General features: G+C 37.3%; 1 protein-coding gene across 3 annotated transcripts in view; it reads left to right on the forward strand.

Annotated features, from left to right (window-relative positions):
* Positions 1–21455, forward strand: part of ANKS1B (ankyrin repeat and sterile alpha motif domain containing 1B) — a gene marked incomplete at both ends in the record, with an annotated part of 434431 nt that overhangs the window by 202352 nt on the left and 210624 nt on the right. For all 3 annotated transcript variants that reach the window (XM_080342173.1, XM_080342174.1, XM_080342175.1), the window contains 2 exons: positions 8756–9339; positions 11440–11512. In XM_080342173.1, the coding sequence (XP_080198299.1) occupies positions 8756–9339; positions 11440–11512 (657 nt within the window). The remainder of the gene's footprint in view (positions 1–8755; positions 9340–11439; positions 11513–21455) is intronic.

A 21455-nucleotide genomic window follows, 5' to 3' on the forward strand; every position in this document is an offset into this window, starting at 1 on the left:
CATAAGTATACAAAGAAGTCAGAAAAAAATAAAAATAATTTTAATGAAATTTCCTTAGCTCTTTTAAGACAAGGAGAAAGTTTCTGTAAGTTTTGGTAAAATCTAGTTAACCAACATGCTCCTGCAAATAGCCTGTAAGAGGCTGATTTGCAGCTTTTGCCTCAGGCAGCTGCAGATCGATAATTTCTCTTCCCTTTTTTCAGCTGGTCCTTTTGGCTCCTTAGGTGCCTTTTGCTCTGTGTTAGTAAGAGAGCTTAGTAAAGTGTCATTTGTTATGGATCCTGAAAGTGGATAGTTGTATTCCAAGTTCATTCATTGCTCTTTCATGCCTGAACTATTGTAGTTTAATGCTTGTTTTTGTAGTGAGTTACAGGCTTGCTAAAAGACCATGATTTGTAGTGATTAGTTTCAACGCAGTGACACGTAAGTAATTATATACAATTTCAGTAAATGTTCCACACAGAGTTGAAAAACTTTGCAATTTGGAATGTAATCTTCCATGACTGCGTGTATCTACGTCTAGAACTGGATTGTAATTTTACAGCCAGAGGTATTTTCTGCACATTTTTAATATTTATACAATTTCTGTCCTTACAGCTTTGTTTCTTCTGCCTAACAGGAAATTTTGCAGAACTTAAATGCGAGCATTTGGAGTGAGGGGGTCTTTGTTTTACATAATTTCTTATAAAATCACTGATTCCATTCTTGCTGGCTTTGAAACATAAGATGAAACAGCATAAACGAGCTGGTAGGTGGAATGAGGAGAGGCAAACTACTTTGTTTCACATCTTAAGTATCTTAAAAATACTTCTCAGATTAGAAATACATTCTTTATCAAGGTTAGGAAAAACAAGTGTATGATCAGTGCAAATGCCAGACCATATCTTTTGCATTCTTTCTGCTTTTGTCTCATACTGGGGGAAACTGAACTGTTGCTTAGGCAAAGCCTTCCTTCCAAATACAAGTGTTGAAATTGTTGAGCAACATCTCCTCTTATAAACTGCATTCTAAAAATCTTCTGTTATTTTTCCAGTCTCTTTTGCCTTGATAAATAGTAAGTTTTGTTCCTAGTTGGTGGAGGACTTTGTCATTCCTTCTTTGCATTCGCTGTGTGAAATATCAGAAGTGCAACAATTAGTGAGGTTTCATTAGATCTTCAACAAAAGGATATGGTTTCAAGAGCTCATCTGTCACATGCATATTGCTTTGCACTGATTTTGGTTATCAAGTGTCACAAAATTTTCCTCTTCTAAACTCTTCCCTGCTGTACTACATTGTCAAATTAACATGTACTTTCTGAGCACAACCACAGCCCACTCAACTGCTAGCTTTATCCTGCAAGAAGAGATTACCGCAGAATTTCTCAATGCAATTATATGTGATCTTTCTGCAAAATTACATTTTGCATCAATTTCCATTCATTTTTCAGAATTTCCCATGAAAGCTGGCTTGAGTGTTACAAAGAAATACTGTGGGTTTTCTTTCCTTTTTGTTGCATGGTAGAGTTGAAATATCTTCTTATAGTAGAATTTTAGCTTGAACAGGAATGTTGAATTAGTTCAGCATTTCACCTGGAGGATGCTGAAAATTATTTTATTTGCTTGAAATTAGCCCATAAATATGTTAACATGTTAGTTTTCTGAAGCAGTCTTATTTTTATGAGGAGGAAGATTCTTGTGCTATTAAATGTGATGGTTCATGAGAGGCTGCCTGTCATTAAGCTGTTTAGGACCCCATGCCTTATGTAGTCGGGCGGAAAGAAATTCTCATGGAAACGGCATTATGGAGGTGGCAGCTGCAGTTCTTTATTTTTGTCTAGTTTGAATTTTGCAGTTAAAGATTAATCCTTTATGTGATCTATGTAAGAATTGCATTTGTTTCCTCCTCGAATACAGAATATACTCTCCGAGTATCAAAACAAATTTGTGAAAATTTACAGGAGAGTCAATATGTCAATAAGAGTTAAAATTAACTCTATTTACACCAGATTACACTCCTATTGCTGAAATTTTGGGCAAGAACTATATTTCAATATTTTAATGTGCTTAGAATTAGCAATAATTACCAACTAATATCTCTCCTCACAAAAAGCTTTTTTCTTCATTAGAGGCTGGCAAGCAACCTTCTGAAAGCTCCATACGGAACTGTCTTTCCTCTGAAATCTTTCTTGTCTTTTGCAATTCCTGATGGTTCCTTGTGAAACAGACAAGGGAAATGTGGACAGTGAAATTACTGAGAAGGTAGCAATAGTGAGGCAGTAAAATCCTTCAGTACACTCAAGTGCAGACTGTGATGTTAAGGGCTTGAATTGGCAGTTATGAAGCTGGTAAGAGCAAACACATAATCCACAGAGACTTTTACTGTGGTTTCTCAGGGACTGTACAGCTTTGAGAAGCTGGTAATGTTGGAACCCCGGCAACAGAGCCTGGAGGCCACTGACACCAACCTTGCAAACCAACTTCTGGTGGTTTCTTCGGACTTCCGAGGAAGCAGAAGGAGAAACAGCAATCTGGCTGGACACTGTTGCTCCTTTTCTGTGTTGTTGCTGGTGACAGTAGAAACCCACGTTCTTCATTAGTCACTTAGTAATCGTGTTGCTCTCTCTCCCACACAGGTCCGTGGTACCTTGCTATAACATTTACTAGAGTGAGAAAACATTGCACTGCCTCATCAAAGATATCTGCAGGCAACACACTACCATCAAAGAGCTGGAGCTTGGTCAGGGCACCATGCTGTTTGCTGTGTTAAAAAATGCCTTCCAGAATATTGTGGCTTCAGTTTTTAAATACTATGAATTTTCTGTCTTACACCTTTCTTGCCAATCATCTCATTTTATGATATCGCTTTGGCAGTACAGACAATATAATCGCTCCTGAAGGTATTCTAGTGTGTCCAAAGCAATCTTCATCATGCAAATAAGATGACTACCTTGCTCACCATCCCTCTATGAGAGGGTACTCTCCAAATATTACTCAGCCGCGACTGTTAGTTTTATCAGTCAGCTGAATATGTGGAAAAGGGAATTGAGAATACATTTTTGGGCAGATATTACACACATGCAGAGTGTGCTGCTAAAAAAAAAAAAAATAAAAATCTTTCTGTATCAAATGAAACAAAACTTGACTAGATTAATAATGCAAGTGTCACAATACATTTGTGACCATAGCTATAGAACAAATTTCTTGTGGATTTTTATTTTGTATTAGAAACTTGTGCCATGGCAACAGCAATGCCTGTTAAAGATGTAACTCTGTCCTTATAATTTATCTATTACCGCTCTTTTCATTACTATTATTATAACTGTTATTCTTCTCAATGTACTTTTTTGAACATGGAGTCTATTGAGATACAAATGTGAATATGATTTCCAACTTTGCATGAATGTAAAATTCACAGTGTTTAGTAAACTCCTGGTTTTCTTAATGTGCTCAGTAGTCTTGGAGTCAGATTCAGAAAATAGGTATGTGAGTTTGATGAAGCATCTGTAAATTATAGCTCTCAAATACTGAAAGTGAGAAATGGTATTTGACCGAATTCTATATATGTACCACAGGCAAGTGCGCTGGGGTGCACCAGTGTGTAAATAAATAGCTGATTGAATTGCAGTCTGCTGCCTGAATGCCAGTTTGGTTCTATATAAACTGGTGATAATAGCAATATGTATCTGTGGCTTTGAGATTATGGCAGAACTGAGTTTATTTGTAGTTCCAAATGTAAATGTTTGTCATGCAACACAGATATGGCAGTGTCACAGTGATTTTCAGAAGTAATCCACTCAGATGGTTAAGCTGTATGTGCACTTGTAATAACACTAAAGATCTGTAGAAATAACATAGTTTATGTTTTGGTATTTAGGATGCTGTTTACAAGTAAAAAGACAGGGTGGTAAGAAAAGCAATATCTGGTGAGGAAGCAAGATCTCTTCCTGTTGGCTTCTTTTTTAAGAATACAAAAATAAATGTTCTTGCAAAAAGAAAAAAAAAAACCAAACATTTATCATAAACAGAAACGTTCTGTCCATTGGGATTCAATTCAAGTGCTTGAACGTCTCCACCTATTCTCTCTCCCTGGTATCCTCATGCTTTTTCTTGAAGTCCATTCTCAGAAGACTTACTCAAAAGCCCATGAGGAATCAAAACTGTAACTTACTATTCACTGAGTATAGACCTGTGCAATATAATTGCATTTCATATTGTTTCTTACTGCCAGTTAAGTTGGTTGAAACAAATAAAAATAAAGCATCTAATAAAACAGTTCAAAAGCATATGATAAAGTTAGGGGATAGAACACAATAGGAATGGAGAGTCTGAATTTCTCAGGTATATCAGTAGATTTAAGATTAATTCTAACCACACAGGACATTGATCTTCATTATAGACAACTTAATGAAGGGATTGTTTTCGATGCACGGTAGTATTCAAAAGAATGAGAATAATTTTGATGTGTTATTTTATGTCTGGTTTTAAACATATGAAATATCACATTTTGTGCATCATGACTAAGCCTCAGAAGAAATATAGATTTCAGTATCAGTTGCCTTAATATTTTTGTCAGAAATATGCAACAATAGACACCAATCTCAGATATGGGTAATTATTAAAAGCTCAGGAAGGATTTTTTTTTTTTTAAGTTGTCTGTTCTAGCAAGGATACAGAAGAAGCATTATATTCTCCTGTTTGGAGGTCTTCATACTTTAAGCTCTTGAGACTGAGATTCCATGAAGACAGAGAATCATAGAGTTGTAGAATGGTTTGTGTTGGAAGGGACCAACCCTCCCTGCCATGAGCAGAGACATCTGTCTACGAGATCATGTTGCTCAAAGCCCCATCCAACCTGACTTTGAACACTTCCAGGGATGGAGCATCCACAAATCTGGGCAACCTGTTCCAGTGCTTCACCACCCTCAGTGAAGAATTTCTTCTTTATATGTAATCTAAATCTACCCTCTTTCAGTTTAAAGCCATTAACCCTTGTCTTATTACTACATGTCCTTGTAAAAAGTTCCTCTGTCTTTCTTGTAGGTCCTCTTTAGGTACTGGAAGGCTGCAATAAGATCTCCCTGGAGCCTTCTCTTCTCCAGGCTGAACAACTCTAACTCTCTCAGCCTGTCCTTATAGGAGAGGTGTTCCAGCCCTCTGATCATCAACATGTAGTTGCAGTTTTAGATACAGTGTACCATATCTAAGAGATGACTTAATATCTCATGCTTCATGTCTTAGGTCAACAAATACTGACTTGGAATAAGAAAGAAAAGCATACTCTGGCAAATTATTTTATGACTATCTATTGCCTGGATTATATTTTCCTTTTATGATTTCTTTAAAACAATACAGTGAGTAGTAGGCTACTATACTATTTAGAGCTGTGGTATAGTCCATCTCTGTACTCTCATTATTCTCTGAACATAAAAGTATTAAGAATTAGCTGCATTATGGAACTAAAATTTTAATATAATTCTGTATTAAAAGAGCATTAGCCTTAGCAGTTAACAATTCAAAAGTCAAAGTATTCAGAATTATAATTGGATCATTAAAGTGTTGTTTGGAACAGATGTTTAGAGGTCCTGTTTGGAGCAGAACTGTCATCATCAGATCAGGCATGACTTTTCTCAGCCAGGAAAAAACCTGAAAACCTCCAAGGATGGAGAAACCACCTCTCTGGATAACCTATTCTAGGGTTGCAGTGCAGCGTGCAGTGCTACTTGGTTCTTAACCTTCATCATGACCACATACTATGTTTTCCAGACAACCCCAGTCTTTTTCATTGCCCAATATAGATGTGGTTTGCATTCCTCAAAATCATGTGATGAAGAAGGCATAGCTATGAGATCTTCGATTCCCACGTCATATAATTAACAAAGGTCTTCATTTAAGTAAAAAGTATAAAAGAAAAGTTTCATTTAGCAGTATAAATGTAGTGAAGATATTTTAGATATTGTTGAAATCCTTGCAATCCATGTGTCTGTAAGGTTTTCTTTTTCCCGATGCATTCTTTTTTCTTTGTCCTGACAAAAGCATTTATCTCTGAAGTGAGTTCAATAGACAACTGCTAAGACTCATCTCTGGAACAGTAGAAGATAATTCAATTCATGATTAAGACATCTGAATGTAGGTACCTGAATGCAAACTGGATGCCATCTCCCATTATAAGCATTGGCAGTCTAGTCAATACAGTTACCAGAGTACAGGGAAGGATTCAGCTGACCAGCTACAGCATGGAGTGAGTGGCATCACTCTCTAGGTCACACTGACTTTACCAACCTGATCTCTCACTATGGCGGGAGTTTACATACTTCTTACCTATGTATATATGTATAAGATGTCTTAATCTGGACCTGAATCCCAGATGCTGGGTTTTTCTTGTAAGGGAAAAAACACCAAAGTCAAACATTATTTGCATCATTTGTTTTTCATTTTAAGTTCACCTTCAAAATTGCAGACATATATTTAATTCAGCAACTTTCAGAAATGAAAGGAAGTGAGAATGTCCCATCCCATGTCCCCCTTTTCCCTGGCTCTTTCCCCCCAGAACAGCTTTTCTGGCATTATTGATTCCTTAAGCTCTGTCATATCCTGTCATATCCCATATTCAACCTTTTGCCACAACACCCCACATCCTTTTAGTTGCAAAAGGTCTAAAGTAACAAGATTGGTGAAGGGACTTGAACACAAGACCTATGGGGAGAGGCTGAGGGAGCTGGGGTTGTTTAGTCTGGAGAAGAGGAGGCTTAGAGGTGACCTCATCACTCTCTATAACTATCTGAAGGGAAGTTATAGCCAGGTGGGGATTGGTCTCTTCTCCCGGGCAGTCAGCAATAGGACAAGGGGGCATGGGCTTAAACTCTGCCAGGGGAAATTTAGGCTGGATATTAGAAAGAAATTCTTTACAGAGAGAGTGGTCAGGCATTGGAATGGCTGCCCAGGGAGGTGGTGGACTCGCCGTCCCTGGAGGTTTTTAAACTCAGATTGGACATGGCACTTAGTGCCATGATCTAGTAATTGGACTGGAGTTGTACCAAGGGTTGGACTTGATCATCTCTGAGGTCTTTTCCAACCCAGTCGATTCTGTGATTCTGTAACAAGTATATATTCTAGTCAGTTGTTTACCGAAAAAGAAAAGTAAATTTTCTGAGCGTATGAACCAACACAGACTGGATGCAGGAACAACCACAAAACAACAGATGAAATGCAAAGAGTAAATTTATTTTTGTTACCTTGTGAACCAGAGAATCCCTGAAGCAGGACCTGGGCAGAGGCAGAGCTCAGTCCTTGCTAGAGGATCACCATACCTGCCATTTTCACCTGTATGTCAGGGATTCACACAGGTGTAGTTTACTGCTGTGCTTTGATCTTTCCCACAGCATGGCAGGAATCTCAAGCATGTTCCTTCCATTAGATGCCTCCAAGTCTATCACAGGCCTATGTTACCTAAACACAGGTGTTCTCATTGTCCAAAACATAAGGCCGAACAACAGTCAGTATGATGCATATGTTTTTTCAAAACCCCAGCTGCAAGTAAGTTGCAAGTCATTTTTATCTTGAAATTTTAACAAATGAAAAAAAATATGTGATTTTACACTTTCAAGTTGCTGACTAGTGGAAGAGCTGATGGTGTTTTAAAGTACACACCAAAAACTTTCTTTTATCATTCACATAATCAAATACCACCTCCTTTTAGAAGTCATATTTTGAGATTTGTGGTTTTATTTTTACAAACAGATATTTTAGCAAACAGGAGGAAACTGTTCAGTTTCTAAGCAAAGTATGACATTATGCTATGTTTGGTTCCTTCTGGTAGTGTGTGCATACAGTCCTGCACTTGGAGGCTACATATCAACATACAACTTCTCACAGGAATTAGATTAATGTTTTTATCTTTAGTGAAGTATAGAAATGCAACTGTTATTGGGGACACAGTGATTCTGAGTAGAACATGCAAAATTAATGCCATGTGGATAGAGTGATCTTATCCACGCCAACGCTTTAAATGATGCAGCACAGGTAGAAAAAGTCTCTTTTTTTTTTTTCTCCTAGTTCTTACAGCAACAGACGTTAAAAGGGCTATAAATTTTTAATAAACCATTCTGAACTGTGCCAAAAATGACATTTTTTCTGTAGTTTCTTTTTGTATGTGTGTGTGCTAAATTGTGCATAAAAAATGTTCCAAAAAGGCTTGATTTCCTATTCTTTTTTTTCCAGTGGCTCTGTTATTCTGAATCTGTTCTCAAAAGTTCCCAGAAATAAAAATAACACTTCAAATCTATTTTCTAGAGACTGTCAGCAAAAAGGCAACATAGTGTAAATTCACTATCGTTATAATGACTATAAAAAGAAAAATTGCTAACAATACTCCTGACAATACTGGTTCTTCATGTGTTTTACTACCTGCAAAGTAACTAGCTAATTCATCATACTAAATCATATAATTTGTACATATTTCACCTCAATAACGAATTAAAAGAGACACCACCAAGTTTATGGAATAACAGTGACCTATTTTATTTTACAATTTTTCTTTTTTTTTTTTTCCCTGGATTTCATGTGTAGCACTGAGTAGTTTTGGCTGTTTTTCAACAAGAAAGGAGAGAATTGTTTTTTAAGAGACTAATAAATAAATTCATGGCATAAGTATCTTTTGTTTCTGTACATAAGAAAGAAGCAAGCAGCATACAAAAGTCCTTTTTGTGGAGAGTAAAGGTTTTGTTGTTTTTGGTATTTTATCACCCTTTTTTTTACAAGGTGCTCTCTTATTTCAGAGCGTCTTTGCCAGGGAGAAACATCCACTGACAGTGAGCTTCCTGAAGGACACCCCGCTGAACAGTTTGCAGGTTTACTTCATGGCTCATCACCTGCCTGTGACCCACCTGATAACCCGCTCCAGCTGTACAGCAAAACAAACCAGTGCAGTGGCCCACTGGAAAAAAGCCTTTTGAGCAAGAGCACAGTGCAGCAGATACAGACACGGAAAGAAAGCAACGCTGATCCTCCTGTTAAGAAAAAAAAGCCACCAGTTGTAAACCGAACCATATTTCATACTAAAACTAAACCAGTAGAAAACCATACGTTGGTTGGCACATCAGCAAGGATAAGTGAACAGTGGGTTATTACGACTGGGGGATTTGTGGAGCGAGCGTGCACGCTTGGGAGAATACGATCTTTACCAAAGGCTTTGCTTGAAATGCATTTGTGCAAAAACGTTTCGAAGTCTGATTCCAATCTTATCACACATCCACCAAATGACAAAAAAGCAAGAAGCAACTGGAGTGAACCCACACCAAGCCAACAGTGCTCCAAAGGGAATTCGGAGAGAACACCTTCCTTCACATCAGAATGGGAAGAAGTAAGTTTTGTTCATTTTTAAGTACAAGCAAAGATATGGTATTGTGTAAATGCTGTTATTATTTTCAGTTTCAGAGATGGAATAAAAAGTGAATCTTCCACACTGCAAATCCTCAGAGAGTATGTCGTAGTGTGATGCGTGGTAGTTTGACAGCTGGCACAAAATGTAATGCATTTCATTTCAAAACGCGGCACACTTAGTGAAGTCCATGGTTTCCATAGTGAGTGAAGTTAACCGGAAGTAATTCTACAATGTGTTGTTACATAGAAATTATTTTCTACTAAAGCCCTCATGGCTGACACTATTAAAGTTGATATAATTCTTTGTAGCTATGCCCATTATTTACATATTTTTAGTTATTTCCCACCATGGCAATGCCCACCAGCAAGAGACAAGGAGAACCTAAGAGTTTTAGGTTGATTATGCATTTTACAAACCCTCCTTATGTAATCTATCCTCTAACTGTTAATGTAGCCTGTGTACATGATGCTCGACATATACCTGACTTGTGTGAAGTGGGAATGAACTATAGCTACAATGAATTTGGGACTATTAAAAGAAATGTCCACACTGAGTTTGTAGTGCACAGGCTTGCTGATACAAGAGTCTTTATTTTAGTTTTAGAACTAGATTTAAAACATTTTTAGATACCTATTCTTTTTTTCCTGTGGTACATTTCAGGAATGTAAACGATTTTTCATAGACACAAAAGTTCCCTCCTTACTGAGGTAAAGTGAGGGTGGGAAATGTTTATATCCTTACTGTTATTACAGAGAAGCAAGCATTTCTCTTTAAAATTACTACTATAGGGAAATGTATGTATCTCCAGAGTGCAATTTCATTTTGGAAAGAATCCAGAACTTGTTTGTCTGATTGGTTATTTTTCTAGAGAAAGGTTTCCAGCTCATCTAATGTCTGATTTGATAGGGCATTTGAAGGTAATTTTTGTTGTAAAGCAGATACTTTCTCAGTGAAAAGGTACTTAGGATCAGGTTTTGATCATAATAACTGGGATGCATTGTTATGAAATCCTGAAATGAGTCAACTCCAAGTTTGCCTTTTTAGGGGGACATTAATATTAGATTATACTTAAGAGTAAGAAAAATGTAGTTTATTGAAATCAAAACAAAAAAACCTGAATGAATTCTAAATCTGCAGATCCTGACATAATTACCAGATTTTCTCCTGTCACCAGTGACAAATACATATTTTTAAAAAGGACACAGTTTTCTTAATAGTCTTAATATTAAGCTCAGTAAAACCTGGTTCTCTGCGACTGCCTTCTTAGACAACACCAGCCTTTTGATTCACTTTTTGTTTTGTCATGTTCTTACAGAAAATTAGAAAGGTGTAATAGTTTTGATATAGTAAGTTCAAGGTAGGTTAGAAATATGCAAGTGAGTTTTGGAATCAATGCAGTGCTGTTTCACAAACACTATCATTCTGCGGCATGTGGGGACATAGATGTGTTTAATTTCTATTCAGTGGTCTTGGGGCATGTGGAAAAAAGTGATACAGGAAATTCTCTGGAAATCTTAATTGAACAATTGCTTTAGTACTTTATAACACACAAAACAATGTTCTTATGCATTAGTATTACTGCTTAAATAGACCTTTAGTGATTCACAGTGATCATCAAATTAAATGAGCCTATAAAATTAAAATCCATTCTGTAATATACTTGAATAGATGTATTTTCCTCCTTTGTATTTATATACTGAAATATGACAAAGTACAGGGTGTTTCAAAAAGATGGACCCCGTTTCAAAGCCTTGTGATTTCAAATTGTGTCCATCTTTTTGATACACCCTGTAGTTTCAAAGAATGAGATATACCTAGATGACCAGAGTCATCAGTACGAAAGGAACTATACTGTATAAAAAGAAATACTAATCTCTAGCTTTAGCTTTTGACAGCATACAAATGTTGCAAAATAAAAATCAAAGTGCAGAAATTGTCTGTCTTTGATTTTTGCATTCTCCAATATTGATTTTTGTTTTCCTAATGAGAGTAATAATGCCATAAATGTATGCATCAAAACCTGAAGTTAAATAACAAAGATGAGGCCCATCAATTGTTTTCACTTTTCTCTCTTTGTAGATTGATAAAATCATGAGTTCAATAGATGCTGGAATTACTACTGGACTGGGGGAGATGAACGATCACACTACAAGTAAGGAAAAACAACTAACTATTGTTTAATTTTGACTTAACTGTCTATAAGGAAACTGGGGAAAAGATAATGCCAAGTAACCCACTGTGTTGAAATCATTTGTAGGTATTTGAATAAACATGCACAGAATTGATGTTGTTTACTGTGAGAGATGCATTAGGCCCAGTATCCTGGAGCTGTGACTTTAAATAATATATTGGAGTCATAAATGTTATTTTGAAATCTTACCAGAAAAAAAAAATATTCTATTAATGCCTTTGTGCTGAATCCTTTCTGCTAGGGAGATATTTTCCGATCTTTTTCAGCTGAGTTTTTGTTTGGAATAATGGGACCTTGAGTATATATAATCCAGTAGCTGCTGACACTTTTTAAAGCATTATATAATCAAATGCTGCTTCAAGCAAATATTTGGCACAGGGCTGAAAGTGTTGCTGACAGCCAGTGGCTGGTGTTAGCAATGATGGGAAAATTTTCAAACCTTCACTACCGTGGTGAATTCTAAGAATTCTTTAAGTCATGGCTAGACTGTTGGTGTGTCAGCATAAACCTACACAACTGTGCTGATAAGAATTTTGGAAGTATTTTACTATGTCTTCTTCCTAACTCATGGAAAGAATAATTTGGTCTAGAGGCAAAAATATGTAAACTCCCCTCTACTGGTACATCCCTGCTAGCAAGTGCATGCAATTACTTGGGTTTATGTATTGGGCAGGAGATTATGTACCTTATGGCTTGAACATATTAAAAAAAAAAAAGGTATTTTAACAACAATCCATTTCATGGGGCAGTATGTCTGTGCAGGACAAGGCTGTGTCTTACCAATTAAATAGAGTTGACACAGCTATTTTAACAGCAGCTGGAGAGTGAGAAGGTGATCTAGGAAAAAGAGAAAATAATGTATTTGAATACAAATATAATTACAGATAAAACAAGCAGATTCAGTTTATTTTTTTCTAAAGAGTAAAAGGCAATATCATGTAAAGTACAAGGCATGTTTTCCTCACAGCCTGCTTTTTTCTTTCTGAAACTTGCAGTGTTGGAAGGAAGATCTATTCATAGAGAAACTCTAGATTAGGAGATAGTTATTAATTTCAGAAGATATTCTAAGTAATTCAGGATTTGCTGCTTTTTATTTTTTATCATGGTGGTGAACAGGCACCAAATAGGAAGTCAAGCATCCATTAAGAAGTTGCAGAGCAGGTAAGAGCTATGAAAAGGATACAAAAACAACAGTATGCGTACACTATGTTGCATAACTTAGTGATCTGTAAGTGATACACTATCCCTTCCCATGACTGACCACTGCTTTTCTTTTTCTACTTTATTCTCTTAAGATCAGAAAATATCTCACAGCTCTTGTCATCAGCCATCTTGTGGCTTTTACTGCATGCATTATTTTTCTTGGCATTCAAATGTGGCATTTGGTTCTCCACATCTTTCAGTTGGCAGGAGATACACTCTTTCCTTCGCTTCTGTTCCCAGAGGGGACTCTGAGTCCCAACTTTTTTTCTATTCGGTATGCAGCTTCCTGCAAACCAACATATTTTCTTTTCTGTCAACTTCTTAATGGTCTTTAGCTAGTTTAGAATGATGATCTGATTTTGCTCTTAATGAAGAAATTGTGCTCTATACTATCAATCAAAATACAAATGCTTTTCTTTAAATTTAACCAATTTTGCTGTACATGGAAACTGCAATAAAGACACGTCTTTCTGCTGTGGAGCTGGCTATATGCAGCTTTACATGTATGTTTTCTACTTTTCATTCCTTTATGCCTTTTCCAGGTCCAGTCAAACACAGTTTAGGCAGCAAAGCAACGGGAACTATTACAATATGAAATGTATTAAATGCATTATATTAAACATGTTATACTTCAAATATATTATTTTTTTCTTAACAAAGTGATAGGGTTATCTAGCAGAAAATAAGGAGTCTTTATTTCTCTCCATTAGAAGACTGGAGTAATCAATCAAGTGTAGTTTTATTACAGTGATATTTAGATACATAACAACAGATTTTCCTTGACATAAAATTTTATCTTGTGTTAATTACCACTTATTAACTACCACAAGGCAATACAAGGGTTTTTCTTCCTGGTAATACAACCTGAGATTTTTTTTAATAGGTCTTTGTCCCCAGTGAAGAGATTACTTTGAAGTTTTCTGCCTAAATCAGTTTTTTGTGTGTGTGGTTCTTCTTTTTAGGCTCCTATAGTTTATTGGCAAGAAACATTTCAGGTGCCTCAGTGTTCCTCAAAGGTGCCTCACATAGCCCCTGGTTAATTACTTACAGATGTCTGATTACTTACAGCATTGTTGGCAACGCTTTGTATTTAACTTAGGGCTTTATCTGCCTATGTGTTGTAGTACTGAGGACCTAAATTCCATCTCAGAACTTCTTGTTCACCTCCTCTCCTCTCTTTCCTGGCTCTGTGCTAAGCATAACACAGCCAAATGTAGAGATCTATCCTGTGCTTAGGAGCAAAGATTACCTATATGGTATCAAGTAATATAATTTTGAAATACTTCATCAGTTTTTATATAAGTATATGAGCTTTGTTAGCTTTACTTGAATATATGTGTAAAATGATTATTCAGTCGAGGTTAAAAACAATGTATTTAATGTTCAGAGTGTACAATTCAAGGAGATCTCTCTTAGTGCTGAACTGAAAACATCTAGATTATTAAGCGCTATATTCAGGAAACTTCAGTTTTCTCATCTAAAAACCTTTTAGCAAACAGTAAAATTCCTGATAACACTGAAAAACAAATGTAGCTTGCTATGGAACCCTTCATTTATGTATTTACTTAGTCCTGTAACTCATATTATACTTCAGTGTCTTATGAACAAAAATTTTTTTGTTTTGTAAAATATATATATATATTTGGTTTGTAAAATTGAATATATATTAAGTTCAAGCACAAATAATCTACAAGGCATGAAAAGCTTTTTATACTACATAGTATCTCATTCTCAGTGAAAAATATTTGAGAGGAAATATCATAGAAATACAGAATAGTTCAGGTTGGAAAAGACCTTAAAGATCATCTAGTCCAACCCCCCTGGCATGGGCAAGGACACCTTCCACTAGACCAGGCTGCCCGTCCAGCCTGGTCTAAAACACTTCCAGGCACGGGGCATCCACAACTTCTCTGGGCAGCCTGTTCTAGTGCCTCACCACCCTCATGGTGAAGAATTTCTTCCGTATATCTAGCCTAAGTCTACACTCTTTGATTTTAAAGCCATTACTCCTTGTCCTAGAACTACACACCTTTGCAAAAAGTCCCTCTCTGTCTTTCTTGGAGGTTCCCTTTAGGTACTGGGAGGCTGCTACAAGATCACTGCAAAGCTTTCTCTTCCCCAAGTTAACAACCCTAAATCTCTCAGCTTCTCTTTGTAGTGGGAGGTGCTCCAGCCCTCTGATCATCGTTGTGGCCTTTCTCTGGACTCACTCTGACCGCTCTATGTCCTCCTTATGTTGGAGGCCCCAGAGCTGAACACAGTACTCCAGGTGGGGTCTCATGAAAGCAGAGTAGAGGGGGAGAATCACCTTCCTTGACCTACTGGTCATGAATCTTTTGATGAAGCAGAGGATATAGTTGGCTTTCTGGGCTGCAAGCACACATTGCAAGGTTGTGTTGACTTTCTCATCCATCAGCTCCCCCAAGTCTTTCTCTTCAGGGCTGTTCTCTGCCCAACCTGTATTTCTGCTTGGGAATGCCCTGAGCCATGTGCAGGACCTTGCACTTGGCCTTCTTGAACTTCATGATGTTTGCACATGCCCACCTCTCAAGCCTGTGAAGGTCCCTCTGGATGGTGGCACTGCTACCCTCTAGCATGTTGACCACACCACATAGATTGTTGTCATCAGCAGGCTTTCTGTGGGTGCACTCAATCCTCTTGTCCATGTGGCAGACAAAGTGCCAGTCCCAGTACCGACTCCTGAGGAACTTTACTCATCACTGGTCTCCACTTGGACATCAAGCTATCGACTGCAACTCTGTGAGTACGACCATCCAACCAATATGTCATATACTGATAACTCAATAGCTATATTTAAAATTAGACAATTATGACATCTTGTGATGAAATTTTTGAGAAGATTTATGGGAACTTTGGCCCTTATTTTCCTACTGGTGAAATCTGGAAAGACTTCTTTTAGATGTCCAGCAGACTTTCTTAAAAGCAATTACAGGAGCAGTGAAAGGAGAGAATCAGAACTAGCTGAGTATGATCATGAGGACTTCATCCACAGCATGCATTCAGAAACAAAAAAAATAAAGCAGAGCTTTCAGTTTGGTAGCAGTATAGCTACTGGAGGAGAAAACTTGACACTGCAGAGAGGAAGATGGCTGCTGATGTCCTCTGAGAGCATGTAGCATTCAACATCTGAATAGCTTACCAGTAAAATCAGAAGCAGGAGTGCTGATCAGGGACAAAGTAAGAACTAATCCCAGTGATAACAGACAAAAAAACCCACTAGCCCAAAGAGTACAAGATCCCTGTTACTGAGAGGAAATGAAAGATGGTGCTGACTAGTGACCTTCTGCTCAAAGTGGTGTGGGGACATATGCACCACCTGACACACTATGGCTGGTGTGTTTCTTCACAAGAGCCCAAATTTGTCAAGTTGCAAGGGATTCTACCAATAGCTAGCACATAATAAAGAATACTAATTATACTGCCAAGAATGATCCTAATCAAATCAAAAGTGCTTATGTGCCTCTGTGGCAATGGATAAAGAGGTTCGAGATTCAAGAGATATTGTTGACTCTCCTGTCACGTCCAAGTCAAGCATCAGTCAGATACACCCTAAATATAACTACATGGTTTCTATTCTGAGACAACTTTAAATTAAGAACCATGTGGCAAGGACAAAAATCTTCATCTTTAATAATGAAAATTTGACATAGGTCTCACCACTGAGAAAAACAGGATTATTTGGAACAGGATTAAAGAAATTACTAGACAAAGAATCCTGGGTCAGTTTGCCAGATGTCTTAGCTGTTTGTATGCTAATGGTAGAAGAAAGAGGAATAAAGAAGAATTAATGAGGAATAGACAAGAATTAATTGAAGATTATGACAAAATTTGCATTCCAGACAGTTTATTATTTATATTCCAATAATAGACCAGTCATGCAGAGGATATAACTTCTTCAGTAAGAAAGGAAGAAGAGAGGAAATGTTGGCTTGTTTTTCAAAAATATAATGATTGCTTTGAGATCTCGAAAATAGGGTTAGTTAGAGTTGTTAAACATCTGTTGGTATCCAGGAAAGCAGAAAAGAACATGGTTGTTCTTGGTACATATTCAAAGCCATTGGTCCTGATAGTAATGGGAGATTTTAGTTATCACAGCACTTGGTGGGATAGAAATTACATTGACAGACTGCCCAGGGGAAAAAAAAAAGTCTTAAGACAGTAGATGTCAATGAATTCAGATGAGTTATTTAAAAAAACCTCTGGGGTGTAAGTGAAAGAGAAATCTGTGTGTTCTTCAAGAGAACACTATTAAAGAACGCAGTACAAGCTTTACCAATGTGAAGAAAAGAAGTGTAAAAGACCAGCTTGGGTAAACTGTTATATTTTCTTCCACCTTAGATATAATGTGGAAAATTTCTGTATTTACTAAGCATGGTAGGATTACACATGCATGTAGAGACAAGTCAGAAGTGCCAAAGTACTCAGTGAAATGCAGCTAGCAAGAGAAATGAAGATTTAATATAACATAATAGTACATTAATAAGGAGAAGAAGAACAAAGAAATCTTTGGCACCTAAGAAAGGTACTGCAGGAAAGGAAAAGCTGCTCATAGTAGGTGCAGAGAAGGCAAAAACGTACAATGACTTTTTATCACACATTTACTAAAAGGTTGCCGGCAAGCAGGAGGCATGCACAGCTAATCCTAGGGCTAGAATCTCAGTTGTAGATAAGGAAAGAAGAGGTTATATAGGTTAGATATCTTAAAATTGGTTTCATGAACTTCATTTGGTGTGACATAACTGTCTGGAAAACTTAGACCTGTTGTGTATTTCTCTGAGAATTCTTGGAGGATAGATGGAGTACCAATAGACTAAAAGAGAATGATGTAGAACTTATCTTTAAAAGGGGAAAGGAAGGATAATGAGGGGAATTATTTTCCGTTCAAAGAAAAGTCACTGAACAGATAAACTACTTAAATTAGCTAGAAAATAGTAAAGAAATAAGTGTGTCCAGGAGAGTTTTGAATGTCTCCAGAGAAGGAGACTCCACAACATCCCTGGGCAGCCTGTTCCAGTGCTCTGGCACCCTCCCTGTGAAGAAGTTTCCTGTCATGTTTAAGTGGAACCTCCTGTGTTCCAGTTTGTACCCACTGCCCCTTGTCCTATCATTGGTTGTCACCAAGAAGAGCCTGGCTCCATCCCCGTGACACTCAGACTTCACATATTTATAAACATTAATGAAATCACTCCTCAGTCTCCTCTTCTCCAAGCTAAAGAGCCCCAGCTCCCTCAGCCTTTCCTCATAAGGGAGATGCTTCACTCCCCTAATCATCTTTGTGGCTCTGCGCTGTAAACTGCATTGAATGCATCCGGTCACTAATACTGAGTTAGAGAAGCAGGCACTTCTTTGGTAATGTTCATCATATCTGAATGTCTGAAGCATGACAAATGGCAGTAGAAATATTTATGAAGAGGGCCTATAGGCTCTGGTACCTCTTCAGATGTATCATCTAAAGTTAGGTGAAACGTATCTCCCCCTTTTCTCCCCAGGCCAAAATTATAAAGGCAATATAGTGATGCATCCAAATAGATTACTAGGGAGATTGTAACCTCTGTTACATTCAGCAGAGTCTTAAAGACTTCTGGATATTTGCCAGAATTTAAAAAAAAAATGATGGTTGGGGTATAACTGACCTTGACGTGAGTCATCTGAATGGATTAGGTCACTGGTTTAAGTGACTTTGAGCCTATTTTGTAATGATTCTGTGACTACCGTGATAACATGATTTAGATGGCACCTATCTACAAGGTAGAGTTTAAGAAATGGAACAGCTGTCTTTTTCTTGGCGTAGCAGATACTTATACTGATTAGTAACATACATTTCACAAAGGATTTAGAAAAGCTAATATGTTTAAATATCAGCCATCTGCACTTCTCTGGTAAAAAGAAGAAACATTTCAATTTCATATTTTCTTTACCTAATTATAAACAGTTTTTTCTACAATAAAAAAGTCTTTCAAGGCACACATAGCAGTATTTCTGTGTTAATTGGAGCCCAGTAGCTGTTCAGAGGTGTGTGATTCAGAATTTACTTACATTTGCAAGTCACTTGAAAGGGAATAATCAAGAAATAATCTACTTCGGATAACTTTTTTTTTTTTTAACATGGGTAATGGATATCATATCATTATCATGATTGAAGTAAGAATTGTTTCAAGTCAGAGCAATTAAAATAATGATAAGGAAGATAATTGTTGAAGGTCATTGCATACCAAAATAATCAGTTTAGGACTGTGCTGGGCTTTTGAGAGAACCACTTCTGTCAAATATGTTCTGGCACATGGAGGGTGATTTACGGATTTATAATTCTGCTAATCATTGGTTCTTTTTTGGATACTCTCTGTAAATGACACTGTCCAGGACTTGTGTATACAAAGTGCACTCTAGTTGGGTTTTCTTTGGTCAGCTCAGCTAGTACCTATCAGAGTGCCTTCATTGTTCCACCTAGAGACATATAGGGTACAGTTTACTGAATTATCTTCAGTTTCTTGTTCCACATTTTTGTCTTGGAACATAATATATTGGCGAGCCTTTTTCTGACAGACGAAATAAGCAAATTTGTTATTACATTTAGCAAGTTTGGATTTTACAAAGATTATTTGTTGCTCTTTTGTGAGAACAGTGCCTTTCCCTATGCTTGGAGATAATCCTAGCATCACATTCAGTATCTATGTCTAAATATAAATATCAAGACTTCAAACTTTGCTCACTGAGGCTACTTGAGTAAGTGCCTTTCAAAGATGAATGCTGCTTGTTAATGGACGAGGTGTATGCAAGGAAGCTAGAAAAATCTTCTGAAATATTTACTTCAGCAGTATGTATTATCACATCTACAACTTCAGAGAGAGCCATGAGTTGACTCTTCTAGAACTACTTTGAAATCAGAAGGACTCTGGAACACTGACAGCTATGCCCGAGTTGACTCCATGTGAGCCATTTCTCATTTGAAAGTGGCAGAATTGCAGTGGGTTGTGCTGTATTAAGAATAAACCCTACAACTCCACTTTACATCCAGTGTTTCCACAAGCAAGACTTCATTGCTTCTGGATGCACCCATTAAATATATGTTTCTATGTCATGTGGTATGTATTTAATGCCAGGGATTGACAGTAGGTCATGGAACACTGTATTAGGCTACATTTTGTGGTGTACCTTCTCTGATCTATCATATCAAGATGAAAGTTGTAGGCAGTCATCACATGAAAGTTATTTTCTCTGTTTATTTTGGTTAATCCACTGATATGACCAAGGCCATTGTTATCAATGATGACTCTTTTGCAGGGTGGGGAATACTGCAAGAAATTTTACTTTTCCAATTTGTGACGGACATGAGTTTGAGCACAAAGGTTGTAAAAGTTAAGGAGACATGACTTCTGCAGACTAGGAAAACATGGAATCCAGAGGGGCCACAGCCAGAAAAGCTGAATGAGAGGAGTAAGAGTTCACATTGTGCCCTGTATGGCTGTAACTTGTGATTGAAATTGTGCAGACCTTTAACTGCCAGAAGCTACATGCTCAGTTTCTTTCTTCCATCTGTTCTTCTATCACTACTCAGACATGAAACCTTCATCTTCCCTAGTATGGTTCTGCCTATAAAAGCTAAAATTTCACTCAGAAGTCAAACTTTCTTTTAACAAATGAAGCCTTGTTAGGGTGGCCCTTTTCTGTTTGCTGCCATATGGTTGCAGTTTTGGCAAAGTGGTCTTCCTCCAAAGCTGTTGATATCCTCCCTCCTCCAAGGGCAGAAACAGATAAAATATAAGTACTTAATTAAGGCAGAATTTTAATTAGATATGTGTAGGCAAGTTGGCATAAGTCAGTTTTCACAGTGGTATGTTATATACTTGAAAGTATATACTTTCATTGCAATTTAGTGTATGTTTTAAAGCAGTTCCTTCTCTTTTTTACATCGCTATGCGGTTAAGCTAAACACTTTAATGTAGTGGATTTAATTCATAGATTTTAATAAAATGAGCCATGCACCCTCTCACAAAGTGGGAGACCTCTTTAGCTTAGTTTTGAATGCAGAACTCGAATTCTGCAATAGCCAAGCACAACAATCAGACTGTAAAATAAGGATACCATCATTTCTCTCCCAACTCCCACCTTCTCATTGAAGCTGATATGCTGTGCAAAAAAAAGGACAAACTATCTGTAACATCATAAAGAGGAAAAAAGAAAAAAAGAAAAGGCAGAGGGAACCTGACTCTGTAGCTGATAGAAGAGGAAGCCTATGAGAGAAGACAGCTCCAGCAGCTGGTCACTGCTCTCAGTGCTGTTTGATGCCTCCTCAATACAGAATGCATATACAGTTTGAAATTTTTAAACTGCAAGTCTATGAACTCCTTACCATCAGTTATAGGACGGCACTGTAGGGAACAGAGCCACACATTGAGGTTTGATTCTGCACTTTCTTGTATCTTATTAACAACTGCAAAGTGAGCATGAAATTTTAAGTTGCAAGGTCAGAACTGATGGGGGGAGTTCACATAACAAAAGTCAATATGAGATGTTACGGAAGGCAAAGATGATTCTTGTTTCAGGCCAAACTGTATTCATGTTCTCTTGTGCATGTTCATCATGGTCACACTCAGTACCCAAAAGCACCAAGGTGTGCATGCGAATGTGGCCAAGTTACCTGTCCATGGTCACCTGTGTGTGACATGGAAGGCTGACTATT

The sequence above is a fragment of the Nesoenas mayeri genome, assembly GCF_963082525.1.
Source record: "Nesoenas mayeri genome assembly, chromosome: 1".
NCBI lineage: Eukaryota > Metazoa > Chordata > Aves > Columbiformes > Columbidae > Nesoenas > Nesoenas mayeri.